This window comes from Phodopus roborovskii, unplaced genomic scaffold (assembly GCF_943737965.1).
Source record: "Phodopus roborovskii unplaced genomic scaffold, PHOROB, whole genome shotgun sequence".
Classification (NCBI taxonomy): Eukaryota; Metazoa; Chordata; class Mammalia; order Rodentia; family Cricetidae; genus Phodopus; species Phodopus roborovskii.
In genome coordinates, this window is record NW_026126460.1 from 2957030 (window position 1) to 2973365 (window position 16336).

The window sequence follows — 16336 nt, forward strand, 5'->3', positions numbered from 1 at the left end:
TCGTTTTTTGCTTTTGTGTGTATGTTTTGAGATAGGTCTCACTCTGTAACCCTTGGCTGAACTGGAATTTACTATGAACACAGGCTGGTCTCGACTTGTGAGAAACCCTCCTTTTTCCTTGCATCACAAATACTAGGGTTTCCAGCAGAACCATCTTAGTTGATTTATGTTTGGGCTTTGTTGTTGCTGATTGCTTTTCCTTGAGGAAGGTGTAACTTTGAGACAGAGTCCTCCTTGGCTGTCCTTGAACTCAGAGTTTGGCCTGCCTCTGTATATTGAGTGCTAGAATCAAAGATGCATGTGGCCTGATTTAAGCTTTTAGAGGAATCACAAACACCACTTCCATCAGGACTCTGAAAGAAAACAGATCAGAGCGAATGAGACCAGCTAAATAGCTTGTGATTGCTCTTCTACATCATCAGTGTAATATGATGGGCACCTCAATCAAAATGACCTGATACACCTGTAAAAGAATGGCACTCTGACCCTCACACGTACAGGAACTCAAAGAGAACCTCCTTTAAGAGCTCAGGAGCTCAGTTATTAACAAACACACAGAAAACTTTCGCCTGACCCCTTTACTTTTACAATTCAAGTCCCTTGTGCTAATATATGTGGTTTTTTTTATTTCTTTTCTTCAGTTTTTTGTTTGTTTGTTTGCTTGCTTGCTTGCTTTCAAGACAGCTTCTCTGTAGCTTTTGGAGTCTGTCCTGGAGCTCTGTAGACCAGGCTGGCCTTAAACACAGAGATCAGCCTGCCTCTGCCTCCTGAGTGCTGGGATTACAGGCGTGTGCCACCACTGCCGCCACCCAGCCATATTTTTTAACTTTTTGAGACAAAGTCTTAGAATATTATGCAGGCTGACCTCAAACTCCCGGCAATCATCCTACCTCAGTCTCCAGGGCACTGTAATTAAGAGATAGGGTCCACTACCACCACTTTTCCTAGTTGACTGGCTTCTACTTGGTGATGACATTTTTCTAAACATTAAGAATTTTTTTTAAGCCAGGCGGTGGTGGCACACCCTTTTAATCCCAGCACTCCAGAGGCAAAGGCAGACAGAACTGTAAGTTTGAGACCAGCCTGGTTCCAGAACAGCCTCTAAAAAAACCAGAGAAACCTTGTCTCGAAAACCCAAAAGAATTTTTTTATATATCTAAAGTCTAGGTTTTCTCCAATGAAGTACAAAGAAACATCATTCAACTAAATAAAACCCCAACAAGATGATTTTGTTGTTGTTGTGGAGAGAAATTCTACCCTTCTGTGCATTTTTCTATGGCTGAGCTACTGCTGAGTACAGCTAGCAGCATCCCATCCTTGATGCTTCCTCTTCATTGTTAACTTGGACTGCTTTAGGAGGACAGAGGGCTCTCAGATGTTAATGTCACTTTTTTTTTTTTTTTCTTTTTTTGAGATAGTCTCTCCATGTACTTTGTGGCTAACCAAATGCTAAAATTAAAGGTATCCACTACCATAACTGATTCACTGGCCTCTTCTGCTCTGATCTGTGATGGCTAGTTTCTTCCAGCAGGAAGCAACTGGTAAGGCAAGAACTTCTCAAATTTTAAAGCTCCATAATAAGCTCCTTTACTCTGCAAACAAACTCTCATCTCAGCCTTTTCTTTAACCAAGGTCCCAACACATCAAGTGTACATTTTAGCAGACATGGTGATACATGCCTTTATTAATCCCAGCACTCTGGAGGCAGAGGCAGAAGGATCTCTATGAGCCCCAGAACAATCAGAGATACGTAGTGTCTCCAAAAAAAAATGAATAAGTGAATAAAAGTGTTAGGGTAAAGAGATGGCTCAGTAGTAAAGAGCACTGGCTGCTCTTCTATCCTATGGAAGTTTGATTTCTAACCCACACGGCAGCTCATGACTTAACTCCAGAACCAGGGAATCTGAAACACTCTTCTGGCCTCCTCTGGCACTAGGCATACAGAAACATACAAGCAGGCAAACAAACAAACCAAAAAAAAAAAAAAAAAAAAAAAAAAAAAAAAAAAACTAATCGGATGGGGTGATTTACACAGGGTTTTATTTTATTATGTCGCCCTGGCTGTCCTGGAACTTACTATGTAGACCAAGCTGGCCTCAAATCCAGAGGTCCACCTGCCTGCCTTCCAAGTGATGGGATTAAAGGTGCACTAGGAGTGCCTAGTAAAACAAAATTTCAAAAGATAATGTAATAATGAATTTTTACTAAATACCACAGGATTAATGAATTCCCAAGTAATTAATTCTACAGAAACTCAAAATCATTATACAAGTTTAACTTTTTATTTTTACTAGCAACCATAGGAAAACATTACATCAAAGTATCTCTTTTTCAGCCATTTACTCAAACAAAACAGAGACTTCTTATACTCTAATTTTCTAATTCAAGAAATTAGCGAGAGGAGTAGAGGCACTGCTCCTGCTGTGGATATTCCCAGCATTTATACCGGGTCAATCACAATGCCTGTCTTCTAGTTCCAGAGTATATTATCCCTCTTCTGGCCTCCAAAGGCACTGCACTCACATACAAAACTCATGCATATATCCACAAACGTAAATGCATAAAGTAAGAAATTAGAGGCAGAACATAGTACTATGTGAAACTTTTGTTTAAGCCAAGATCTCTCCCATATTTTGCCAAAGTCAGCAGTATCTCAAAATTGCTAGACAGGAAACAATACTGTGCTCACTCGTGACTACACAATTTAATGCAGAAATGCCTAAACTTGGTGTGACTAAGTCTAGTTCTTATCTTTCAACCACGGAAAGCACAAAGCATACTGATCAAGTAAGAAAATAATCAGTTGGGGAACTAAAGATGGCTCAGCAGTTAAGAACTCTTGCTACTCTTCCAGAGGACCAGAGTCCAATTCCAAGCACCCATGTCAATTTTAGAACTGAACACCCTTCTTTGACTTTATGGCTGAACATGCCTGTACATACACACACAGAAACATAACACAAGCACATAAAATATAAATGTTTTAAAAATAATAATTATCAGATTGATTAGAGGATATGAGAGATGGATGATTCTAGAAGAAATGTTTGAAAAGCAGTATGGGTATATTGCTCAGTTGCCTAGAATGCAAAAAAAAAAAAAAAGACTTAAAAGTTCAAGGTCAGCCATTTGTGGTAGTGGCACATGCCTTTAGTTCCAGCACTGAAGAGACAGCCAGGAGGACCTTTATTAGTTCAAAGCCAGCCTAGTCTTTGTAATTAATTCCAGGCCAGCAAAGACCACCAAGTGAAACCATGTGACAAAAGACAAAAATAAGAAAATTCAAGGTCACCTTGGGCGACATACAGAGAGAAATGTTTGAAAAAAATATGTGACAAGAAAAGTCTTCAGTTCGGTTCAATAACGGGAATCAATAGCCTGAGAAATGAGACATGATGGTACATATATGAAACAGGAGCACTCCTGAGAGGCAAGAGGAAGAGGAATCCAAGGACAAACTCAGCTACACAGCAGGCCTGAAGTCAACCTGGGCAATGACAGAGACCCTTCAAACCAAAAAGAAAAAAAGGCAAAACAAAAAAACAACAAAAAACACTAAGGATGGAGAACACTTCCATAGAAAGAAGACACAACCATAATCTATTTGCATATGAAAAGTTATTTACCAAGATTCAAGTGGTAATCATTACTTTAAAAATAAACAAGACACGAAGAAATGCTTAAAATTATGGAAACCATTATTATTAAAAAATAAGTTACTCCAGTAAATTCAAATCCAAGTCCCATTCTCAATCACTCCAATAACCTAAGAATGACTGCCTCCAATAAAAGTACCCAATGACTTTCTTAAAACACAAGTCATCTGAGCTCAGTGGTTGCAGAATACAACCAAGGTTCAATTCCCAACACCAATTCCCACATGGCAGCTCAAAACTGTAACTCTAAGATATGACACCCTCACACAGAAACATACATGCAGGCAAAACATCAATGCACATAAAATAAAAATAATTTTTTTAAAAGCACACACAAGTCACCTGAGGGATGGAGAGATGGCTCAACCAGTAAGAATGCTTGCCTACTTCCGCTCTCTGAGGAGCAGATGGGAGGTGGGATGAGGGGGATGGGAGGAGAGGAGGGAGAACTAGGATTAAAATGTAAAAAATAAATTAAAAAGAGAAAAGAAGCCAGGTGGTAGTGGCACCTGCCTTTAATACCAGTACCCTAGAGGCAGAAGCAGAGGCAGGAGGATCTCTGTGAGTTCAGGTCTACACATCTAGTTCCAGGACAGCCTCCAAAGCTACACAGAAAAATCCTGTTTCCAAAAAAAAAAAAAAAAAAAAAAAAAAAAGCTTGCCTAGGACCTAGGTTCAAATCCCCTAAAACCATGTTAAAAAGACTGGCATAGTCATGCACATCCGTAACTCCACTGCTGAGAAGGGAGATGGATGTTAGGGATTGGTGGCAACCAGGATAGCTAAGTTCAGTAAAATAATGTCTCAAAGGAATAAATCCAACTGCCTCCTTTGACCTCCATGAGCACATGCTTATGTGCACAGGTCAGAGTACCCACACATGCATATATAACACACAGGCATACTTTGCATGGATGCATACACACACATACACAAATAGTAATTTGTTACTTGGGGGAAGGAAGATGGAACTTTATTCTACACTCACTGGGAAAACAAAATCACATCTTGTAGTGTTTAAAAACCTTCCAAATCTGATGCTAAAGTCACTTCTCTCCACATAGAACATTTGTGAAACAATAAGCTATTTCCTACCTGCCTGACCAAACAGATATAACAAAACTGAGTTTTAAAGTAGCCTTTTTCAGAGTAGGGAGTATAATCCAATGGCAAAGGCTTCTATAACAGAAACTAAAGAAGCCTGAGGATTAATCCCCAGCTTTGAGAGAAAGAGAAATCAAAGGTATAGTGTGGTACATGTCAAAACTCCCAGCATTCCAGGGGCCAAAGACTTCCTCCAAATTTGAGGCCAGTTTAAGATACAAAGTGAGGCTGGGCAATGCCTTTATTAATGCCAGCACTCGGGAGGCAGAGGCAATCAGATCTCGATGAGCTGCATACCAAAGTTCCATGACAGCCAGGGTTACACAGAAAAACTCTGTCTCAAAAGCAGAAAAGCAAAACAAACAAAAATATAAAGTGAGTAACCAACCAGTCAGAGGTACACAATAATTTCATTTTAAAACAAAAGAGAAGTCCTGAAAGATGGCTGAGCAGCTAAAGGCACTTGCAGCAAGCCTGACAATGACCTCTTCAATTAATCTCAAGGTGTTCCCTGACTTCTACATGAACACAGAGGCAAGAATATATAAGCACACAATAAATATAAAGAAAAGTTAAAATAAAAATGATCCTGTTTATGTGACACTTTCCCATAAAACCGTGGGTATACATTCACACGCTTACTTAAAAGGCAGAAAGTCAGGAGTCAAGGTCTGCTTGAACTACAAGAGACCTTTTCCTTAAACTAACTCTAACATATGTTACTCTACCAAATAAATGTTAATTTAACACTTTAATACCTATTATGGACCAGACATTAGAGCTATCAATCATTCATAATTCCTGTGCACAACAATACTAGAGGAAAAAATACTTTAATATAAAGGGTGCTTCATGACAAGCCTTGAATTCAGTTCCCAGAATCTACATCATGGAAAGAGGTAACAGACTCTTTAAAGTTATCCTCTGAACTCTACAAAGCAAATGTAAGTGTAAAAACTTTCAAAAAGACTATTTTAGTCAGGAATGGTGGTGCATACCTTTGATCTCAGTACTTGGGAAGCAGAGGCAAGTGTAGTCTACCAAAAGAATTCCTGGATAGCCAGAACTACATAGAAAGTGAATTTGTCTCAAAAAAAACAAAAATCCAAGGCTAGCCTGATCTACAGAGTGAGTTCCAGGACAGTCAGGGCTACAAAGAAAAACCCTGTACAAAAAGGGGGAAAAAAAACCGCTTTCGGTAGTGCAGGCAGGACGCCTTTAATCCAGCACTCTGGAGGCAGAGACCAGGACAGCCAAGGCTACACAGATGAGCCTTGTCTCAAAAAAGCACTCCCCGCCCAAGACAACTATTCTAAGACAATAAAAATACTTTTACTGAGGACTATACCCCTCAGGAAAAGCAATTTTGCTCTATGCTATAAAAATGGCTTAAACCAGGCTGTGGTAATGCACGCCTTTAATGCCAGCACCCAGGAGGCAGAGGCAGGCAGATCTCTGGGTTGAAGACCAGCCTGGACTACAGTTCCTGGACAGCCAGTGCTTCACAGGGAAGCCAAGTCCAAAAAAAAAAAAAAAACAAACAAATGTTGTAAGGGAGCAAGAGGCCATGCAAATGCTGTATACAGTTCTACTAAAAAGGTATCACCCTGCCCAGAAGTGTGGTATACATCTTTCAATTCCAGCATTTGGGAAGCAGAAGTCGGTGGATCTCTGTGAGTTCAAGGTCAACCTGGTCTACAGAAAGCTGTTCCAAGACAGATAGGTCTACACAGAGAGACCAGGATGTGTGTGTTTGCTGGGGGTAGGGGGGACGACACTTAGCACCTTTTGACTTGTACCTAACAGGACATACAGTACCTTATTTTTTTGTTTGTTTTGTCTTGTTTTTGTTTTGTTTTGGTTTTGAAACAGGGTTTCTCTGTGGCTTTGGAGGCTGTCCTGGAACTAGCTCTTGTAGACCAGGCTGGTCTGGAACTCACAAAGACCCGCCTGTCTCCGCCTCCCCAGTGCTGGGATTAAAGGTGTGTGCCACAACCACCCAGCACTTAATTCAGTGATGAAACAAAATAGCAACTTTTGCAAATGGGCTATACAATCAACCAACAAGCTTAGCTGGGCTTCTACAATGAGAAAGCAAAACAAAAACTTCATATTTATTTAAATAGAGGTATGCTACCTATGTAAAAGACAACAATAAGCCAACAATCAAATACAAAATATCCATAAATAAATAACATTAGGGGATGGTACTCCATCTAAGCACCTATGAGGAAGCCATCATGGATTGTAAAAACTTTCCAGTGGAGCTGGCTGCTTTGGGGTCAATCATGCTCCCATCAGTTACACCCTTCCCCCTCACTCCATGCTCTGTAAGTACAACTCATTGGTCCCCAGAATGAAAAAAATAGAATAAACGACCTACTCTGACAGAACAAAAACATTCTTAAATTTTCTAATTATTTTGCAAACAGCGTCTGAGAAAGTCTAAGGGTAAAAGAGTAAGACCAAAACACTTCTGGATTTAAAGTGTTGGATTAGGTGGGCAGGATAGCACAGGCAGCCTTTTAACCCAGCCCTTAGGAAGCAGAGGAAGGTGGATGCATCTCTTTGAAATCGAGGCCAGTCTTATCTACATAGTAAGTTCCGGGGCAACAAAGGACACACAGTGAGACCATCTCAAAAAAGAAAGAAAACAAAAACACATGTTATACTTTCAAGCTTATAAAGACAAAATAGGGCCGGAACATTTCTGGCTTTAAAAAGTGTTGGTACTTTCAGTTCCTCAATAAGACCCAACTGTATCACCTCTTGGTGCTATTGACTCTCTAGATTCATCTCCGAATCTCCTCCTTACTCCTTCTCTTTCTACCACAGCAAGGATTCATTCACATCTTTCACGACTCACTGCCTCGTTACAAGATGTTCCCTCGGGCTCAGACGTCCTCCCCTAATTTAAGACTGACTGATCCATTTAGATCAGCGCCGCGTCACCACCTCTCAAAAATAACTAAAACATAAATTAATGGCTCCGTTACCAAGCTTCTCAGAAAGTACTGGGCTTTACTTCTCTGTACACACTCCTTTGGTTTTGTAAGAACTAAGACTCACACATCTGTTTCCCTATTAAACTGTCAAATTTCCGATACCCTTAGTTTCTTACCTCTAATATCGGACCACACGCTCAGAAAGGATGTGTTTAGTGGCTCTTAGAAGCCATGTTGTGGGCGTAAATGTTGGTATGTAAAGCCAGGAACCAAGACACGGGGCCTCAACTTCATACACTGCCAATTCCTTCCTGCCTCCCTGTTACTTTCTTATATAAGGAATCCGGTCTGCTTCCGATGTTTCTAGTTGTGTTTCCTCTGTACACCGTAAAATCTTCAACTGCCCTGAACGCTTAGGCAACTGATAAAACCCGCCTTTCCTTCTCTCTCCCGTCTGTGTGTTCTCTAACAATCAGTCCCTCAAAGAACAACACTAAAGTGGTTCCAGGAGTCGGCTACCACAACATGTTATGCCCGACCCACCACAACACAACCTCGGCGCCTGGAGACGCCTGCAGCACCGCGGCTGGAGTAACAGGCCTGCGTCGGTCGGAGCCGACTCCGTTACGAGCAGCCGGAAAGCGGCTGCCGTCACTCCGGGCTTCCCAGGTGCAACGACAGCGCCCAAGCGGGCGGCGGCGACTTCCCTCCCACGCCCGCCTCCCCGCTCCCTCTGCCGGGGTCGTCCAGAGCCAGGCGCTCGAGGGAGGCCCTCGGGTCAGGACAAGAAAACTCGGAAACACCGGCAGCCAGCGCGGAACAAAGCGCCGGTCCCGGAGTGCGAGAGGACGCCATTACGCGGGCAGCGGCCTGCGTCCAGGAGCCGAGCAGGCTCCGCCGCGCGGCCTCGGCCGAGACCAGAGAGGCCACGCGAAGTCGCCGAGAGCCAGGAGAGCGGGTCGCGGCTGGCTGGCAGCCGAGGACGCGCGTGGGGAGGCCCAGGACGCTTACCTTCGTGAGTCTTGGCGATCTTCGCCATTTTGTCCACTCGAACACACAGGCGGAACTGGCGCTCCCAAGGACTTCCGCTCGCCGCCGCCACGCACAAACAGAGCAGCTGCGCTCTAGGCGTGCGCACCCGGGAACGCGCGCCGCACTATGGCACGCAATTCAACTGCCACCTGGATGGAACCGCGAGGGGCATGATGGGAGTGGGAGGGGCCAGAGCCGCCTCCCGGCGGCTTCCTTAAATAGCGAGCGCTGAATTCTTAAGAGATCGGAATAGAACGGAGACATCCTCTACCCAGGGACGGTGGCGCACGCCTTTAATCCCAGCGTTCGGGAGGCAGGGATCTCTGTGACTTCGAGGCCAATCTGGTCTACAAAGCGAGTTCCGGGAAAGCCAGAAACCCGGTGTAGAAAAGCCCAAACAAGAAAGAAAAAGAAAATGGATTATACTGAGTCAGTTAACAAACGCTGGGGCCAGAGGTGAGACAGAAAGATCCAGAGTTCAAGATCCAGTGTGAAGACAGCCTGGGCTTCCCTCCCTGCCCCCCTCAAGAAAAAAAAAAGCAACAAAAAGAAGGCTGGTTCCCACTTGACTCTGGAAGGTTGAATACTTAGGGGTCAGATTGCTGTAAAACTTGGCCTGGGGCATGGACACAAACAGTAAATTAGCTGTGTGTGGTGGCTGGTGGCTGTTGCACACCTTTAAATCAACAGATCTCTTAAATTCGAGGCCAGAGCAAATTCCAGGACAGCCAGGGCTACACTGAGAGACCCTATCTCGAGGGAAAAATAAATAAACTAAATTTTTTAAAAAAAAACCTTCCGGATTCCAGACAGTGGGAAATACAAGAGACACGCCTTTAGAAACTGTCTAGGAGAGGTCAGACAGATGACCCAAAGGCTAAGGACTGGTTGCTCTTCAGAGGACCCAGATTCAATTCTCAGCACCCACACAGCTTCTCACAACTGTAACTCTAGTTCCAAGGTATCTGATGCCCTTATCTGGCCTCTATGGGCACTGCAAGAATGCAGGCAAAACACTTAAACACCCAACATAGAAATGTATATGGTTTTGTTTGCTTGCTTCATTTTTTTTTTCCTAGATAGGGTTTCTCTGTGTAGCCCTGGCTTTCCAGAACTCACTTTGTAGACCAGGCTGGCCTGGAACTCACAGAGATCCACCTGCCTCTGCCTCCTGAGTGCTAGAATTAAAGGCAAATTTTGTTTTGCTTTGTTTGTTTGTTTGTTTTAAAGAAAAAGAGAAACTGCCTAGGAAAAGCTTGTTGAAGGCCTCACAATAAGGCTTGTAGATACATGAGTAGTTTTTCAAGCAATGTTTCCTTCATGTAATTATTAAAATGATTTAGTATAGAAGAAATCCAAAGTAGTAGAATTGATGTTATTTATTTACCAATAAATTTCCTTAGGAGACATTAAATCACACAAAGTAGAATTTAGCTAAGAAATGTTGCCTCCAAAATACCCCAAAGATAAGTAGTATGCTAACCTGGCTGGCCTTATGACATCAATGTTTGTTCACCAGTATCCACCAGCCATTAGGTCCACCACCATATCAAAAGACATGTCTCTAACAGGCAACTCAAGGTGGCAGCACAACATGGGGTCTCAAGCAACATTAAGTTCTGGTCTGCAGAAAAGCCCCCAGTTCTTTTCAGGAGAAAAGCATAATTCTCCCAGGAGGGCAAGATGACCCCAGGTAACAACTATTGGAAAAAGTACCACTGGCGTATATAAATGTAAAATAATTCCATCTGCCTAAATAGTTAATTTGCAGCCTCGTTTCTATTTAAATTGTTCTAAGTGTAACCTATGCCTGAGACCTATTAAAGGATGACCTCCTATGCAGAGTATATAAGCCTGAGGCGTGGATCTTCTATTCAAGCCAGATGTGTAGGGTTTTGGTTTATGGAGACAGGGTTTCTCTGTAGCTTTGGAGCCTGCCCTGGGACTGACTCACTGTGTAGACCAGACTGGCCTCAAACTCACAGAGATCTGCCACCACCGCCCTACCAGATGTGCAGTATTAAAGAGCCCTTTCCTTTATTAACCAGGTGTGCTGAACACCTTTTCACTGGGAAGGCTTATTACTTAGATAACAGACCCAAAAGGGCATTTGCTGCATTTGTGGAAGCTGTAGTAGCTAAATAGTTTCTAAAGTCCCGTAGTAATAGTAAGCATTACTAAAGAGAACATTCAGAATTACTTTGTGAGTACTCTTGTAAAAATCAGATTTTCTCTCTGTAGCCTACTTGTCTGTATATGTTTATGCCTGAAAGAATACTAAGATAGTCTAATAAAGTAAGGGAAAACATTAAAAAAAAAAATGAGAGATTGCTCCCATAGAGTTGGCTATTTGAACACTTGGTTCCTGATCTGTGACTTTGCTTGGGAAGGTGGTGCAGCCTTACAGGAGGAAGTACATTACTGGGGACAGAGTTTAACTTCACTCTGCTTCCAGACTGCTCTCTCTGCTTTATGTTTGTTGTTGAAGCTATGACCTCTCACCTTCTTATTCCTGCTGATATGCCTCCCCACTGTGGAAAATACCTGACTCATGCTGTAATAGCAGACCCAAAAGACTAGTAAAAACAAAGCAGGTTTGTTTTGTTTTTGTTTTTTGAGACAGGGTTTCTCTTTGTCGCTTTGGAGGCTGTCCTGGAACTCGCTGTGTAGACCAGGCTGGCTTTGAACTCACAGAGATCCGCCTGCCTCTGCCTCCCGAGTGCTGGGATTAAAGGTGTGCTCCACAGATGCCCAGTAGGTTTTTTTTTTTTTTTTTTTTTTTTTTTTAAAGCTACCTTGTTCTCCATAAAAGAGGGAGCCAATATTGGTTTGAAGATACCTGCTGGGATCAGAAGAGGGCATTGGATCCCCTGGAACTGGAGTTAGGGATGATTGGGAACTATCATGTGGGTGCTGAGAACTGAACCCTAGTCCTCTGTTAGAATATTGAGAATTCTTGACCACTGAGCCAACTATATAATCATTCTGCCAAAAAGGATGCCCATAATAAAAAAAAAAAAAAGGCAAAAATGGCTGGCATGATGACTTGGTACCAGACAGTGGGGAGGGGGGGTTTGTTTGACGGAGGGGGGGGGAGTGTTAATTTGTTGGGTTTTTTTATGGGTTTTTTGTTGTTTAGTTGGTTGGTTTTGTGTATTTGCAGTTTTTTTGTCTGTTTGTCTTGAGATAGGGTTTCTCTTTGTAGCTATGAGTGTCTTGGAACTTACACAGCCCAAGCTAGCCTTTAATTCACAGAGATCCACATGCCTTTCCGTCTCTTATTTGCTGGGATGAAAGGTGTGTGTCACCACATCCAGCAAAACAGTTGTTTCCAAGTTCCTGGTGGAGAGAGAAATCCCTGCCTTCTCTTTGCTACAGGCTGGGACTTTACAGATTCACACTCGAATAGCCCCCTCACAACACCTCCCCCACCCCAGTCAATCGACCTGTAACTCTCTGAGAGTTACCACCCCCCAGCCAGGGAGAGAGTGTAACTCTTTGTTGAAACGTAAATTCACTGAAAATGGACCTTAAGGACTCCGTGTGTTTCTTGAGACCAAGTCTCATTATGTAACATTGGCTGAACTGGAATTCTTACGTAGACCAGACTGGCCTCCAATACAGAGTTCCATCTGCCTCTCAGGAGTGCTGGGATTAAGGACTATGTCACCACTCCCAGTTAACAATTTACATTTAGATGGCCATGGTGAACTCTTAGGTCTCCAAATGTAAGCCAAAATAAAGTGTTTCATGAAATGCATAGGTGATGGCATTTTATCACAGCAACAGAAAACTAACCAATGCAGGACTCCTAGAATTTAGAAGGCAGATAGGGTGGTTTGAATGAGAATGACCTCCAAAGCTCAGATTTAAATGCTTGGTCACCAGGAAATGGCACAATTTGAAAGTGTTAGGAGGCGTGGCCTTGGAGGAAATGTGTCACTGGGGGTGGGCTTTGGGGGTTTCAAAAGCCTAAGGCAGGTTGAGTGTCTCTGTTCCTGCTGCCTGTGGATCCAGATGTCCAGCTCTCATGATGAGAATAGACTAAACCTCTAAAACTGTAACCCTGCCCCAATTAAATGCCTTTTAAGAGTTGCTGTGATCATAGTGTCTCTTCACAGAAATAAACACTGACTAAGGGGCTTGGGGGGTTAAGAGCACTGGTTGCTCTTCCAGAAGACCAAGGTTCAATTCCCAGAACCCTCATGGCAGCTCACAACTGTTTGTAACTTCAGGTCCAGGGTATCCAACACCCTTAAACAGACATGAATGCAGACAAAACACCAATGCACATAAAATAAAATCTTAAAAAAAAAAAAAAAACAGACTAAGACACCAGGGATACAGCTCAACATCCTACATACCCACATAAGCTTCCTGTAACAAAGAATTATCTTGCCTACAGTGCCAAAAGTGCCACTGTAAAGGAAACCCTGTTCTGAAAGTATCATGAATGTAACAGGATTTTAATTTTCACTGGTTTTATTTGCCACTCCCTAGAGCATGTGACTTTTTTCAAGGTCTAAATGTACCTAAGTGTTCTTTGGTTAATTTACATGGTTCAACAATGCCATTGACTAATAACACAGTGACATTTGTTGACTAATATGATTTGTTGTATCACCAAGTTTCTTAGGAAAGAAATATACCAGCTCTCAAAAGCAGAGGCAGATAGATCTCCTCATGTTCAAGGATAGCCTGGTCTACACAGTGAGTTCCTGACCAGCCAGGGCTGTGTAAAGAGATTCTGTCTCACAAAGAGAGAGAGAGACAGAAAGAGGGTGGCTATAATAATGTCATGATAGGAATGTTAATAGGAGAATTAACAGCTTTTAGAAATTAAAATATATGGGCTAAAGAAACGGCTCAGTGACTAAGAACACTGACTGCTCTTCTAGAGGATCTGGGTTCAATCCCCAGCACCCACATGGCAACTTAAAACCATCTGTAATTCATATCCAAAGGTCCTGATGCACTCTTCTGGTCTATGAAGAAACCAGGCACATGCATGTAGTGAACAGAGATGCATGCAGGAACAACACCTATTCACTTAAAATTAAAGAGGAGACTGGAGAGATGGCTCAGTAGTTAAGAGCACTTGACTACTTTTTCAGAGGCCCTAAGTTTGATTCCCAGCACCCATATGGTGGCTCACAACTGTCTGTTACACATGTACAGGGAACCTGATGCCCTCTTCTGGCCTCTTGAGGCACCAGGCACGCATATTGTACATAGATATAAATGCAGACAAAACACCCACACAAAGAAAATTTAAAAAATTAAAAAAAAATCTTAAAAGCCAATCTTCTTTTTTTTTTTTTTTTTTTTTTTTTTTGGTTTTTCGAGATGGGGTTTCTCTGTGGTTTTGGTGGAGGCTGTCCTGGAACTGGAACTAGCTCTTTGTAGACCAGGCTGGTCTCAAACTCACAGTTCCACCTGCCTCTGCCTCCAGAGTGCTGGGATTTAAGACGTGCGCCACCACCACCCAGCACTACATGAGGTTCTATGTCAAAAAAAAAAAAAGAAAGAAAACACAACAGTAAATTGTATATTGTTATTTAGCTCAAGAAAATGTACACGGTAAACTTAAATCCTATTGAAATGGGAATGAACTCTTAACCAGGTGGCACCTGGGAGTTAGAGACAGAGGCTGCCTTGGTTACATATTAAGTCTGAGACCAACCTGGTCCTCATGAAACCCTGTCTAAAAGCAAACAAAAGCAACAAAAGGACTCTTCACAGGTCAGCTCAATACCACATACTTGAGGTCATATTAATCTGCTCTAGATACCACATCTGGCACCGGGTCACAGGGTCACTACTTGAGTGAATCTGGGCTTGTTCACCATCCTCCTCTGTGATGGCTAAAGAAACTACATTTTATGCTAGGCATCATCTTGGCATCCATTTGTAGTAGGACATTCTTGTCAGACTTTCTTTGGACCATCAGCCCCCAAATAATGACACAGAGACTTCTTATTAATATGAATGCCTGACCTTAGCTTAGGTTTGTTTTCAACTAGGTGTTTTAACTTAAATTAACCCATTTCTATTCATCTATATTCTATGTAGCTCTTTATCTCTCCTTCATTCTGTATGTCTAAATCCTTATGTGTCTCACTAGTGAAATCTGCAGGCTTGGATTCATCTCCCTGAATTCCTCTATCTGCCCAGAAGTCCTGCCTAACATCTCCTGCCTAGCTATTGGCCGTTTGTCGTTTGTTTGTTTTGTTTTTTCAAGGCAGGGTTTCTCTGTGTAGCTTTGGAGCCTATCCTGGCACTCGATCTGTAGACCAGGCTGGCCTTGAACTCACAGAGATCCACCTGCCTCTGCCTCCTGAGGCATGTACCACCACTACCAGGCCCAGTTCAGCTTTTTATTAAACCAATTACAGTGACATATCTTCACATAGTTACATAGTGTAAACAAATATCCAGCAACATTTTTCCCCTTTTGTCTAAATAAAAGGAAAGGTTTTAAGGCTAACACAAGTAAAAACTATATACAATAAGAACAATTATCAAGTAAGGATCACATTCACACTATGCAGTCCATTTTTATTTGGCAAATTTGGAGAAATTATCCATCCTATCTTGTTGAATTCAAAGTTTTATACCTAAACCACTTTCTATCATAACTTGTATTACTTGACTAAAAATATCTTTTTAGACCTTAAAAAATTTTCTTAGATAGACAACTTAAGCTTGTTTGTCTCTCAACCTTACAAAATTTAAATCTCTTTTATAAGTTTGTTTCTGAATTTGGTAGCAATGAAAAATGGTATAACTATCTAGTCTTCAACCCCATCAGAGAACTGAGAAGGGTAAAATATTACTAGAGTAAACAAGAAGCACAGATCAAAGAACTTCCCAAACTATAGAAATGACAGAAGCAGCTGGCTGCCTGGACAGCCATCCAAGGTTCCTTTGCAATGTTAGGGCATCCATCTTCAATCTACAAGCCTAGAATATCTGACACTTTTCTGTGAAGCAGGAATTTTGAAGGACTTACCTACCTTGTCTTGGCAAAGTTGGCAGTTGATTTACTCTGTGACCTGATTAAGACAAGGGGAATGTATGTCAGTGCACTACTTCATTCAGTAGCTGCAGAGTCCAGAAAGGTTGTCAGACCACCTGGAGTTGAAGTTACAGCAGCCATGCAGGTACTAGAAATTGTGCCAGAGATCCCTAGAAGAGCAACCAGTGCTCTTAATAACTGAGCCATCTATCCCTAGTTGGCTGGTTTTAAGATTTATGTTTTCAGAGACAGGGTTTCTCTATGTAGCACTGGCTACCCTGGAATTCACTCTGTAGACCAGGCTGGTCTTGAACTCAGAGATCTGCCTGCATCTGCCTCCTGTGTGCCAGTATTAAGGCAGGCGCCACCATCGCACAGCATAAGATTTAATTTTTAATTGTGTGTGTTTGTGTGTGTGTGTGTGTGTGTTGAGTATGAGTTTGTGAGTGCAGTGCCTCTGCAAAGTCTAAAAGATAGTGTCAGATCCCTGTCCTATTTGGGTTATGGGGACAGACATATGTTCTCTGTAAGAATAATAGGTGTTCAGGCTGGTGCAGTAGCTCATACTTTTAATCCAAGAA

The 16336-nt window shown here is 42.3% G+C and overlaps 1 protein-coding gene across 1 annotated transcript in view; it reads right to left on the minus strand.

Annotated features, from left to right (window-relative positions):
• The window catches only part of Sf3b1 (splicing factor 3b subunit 1), a 40646-nt gene extending 31762 nt beyond the window's left edge, over positions 1–8884 (minus strand). The window contains exon 1 of the mRNA XM_051190213.1: positions 8717–8884. Within this exon, the coding sequence (XP_051046170.1) occupies positions 8717–8744 (28 nt within the window). The 5' untranslated portion in view covers positions 8745–8884. The remainder of the gene's footprint in view (positions 1–8716) is intronic.
• Positions 8885–16336: the final 7452 nt, after the last annotated feature.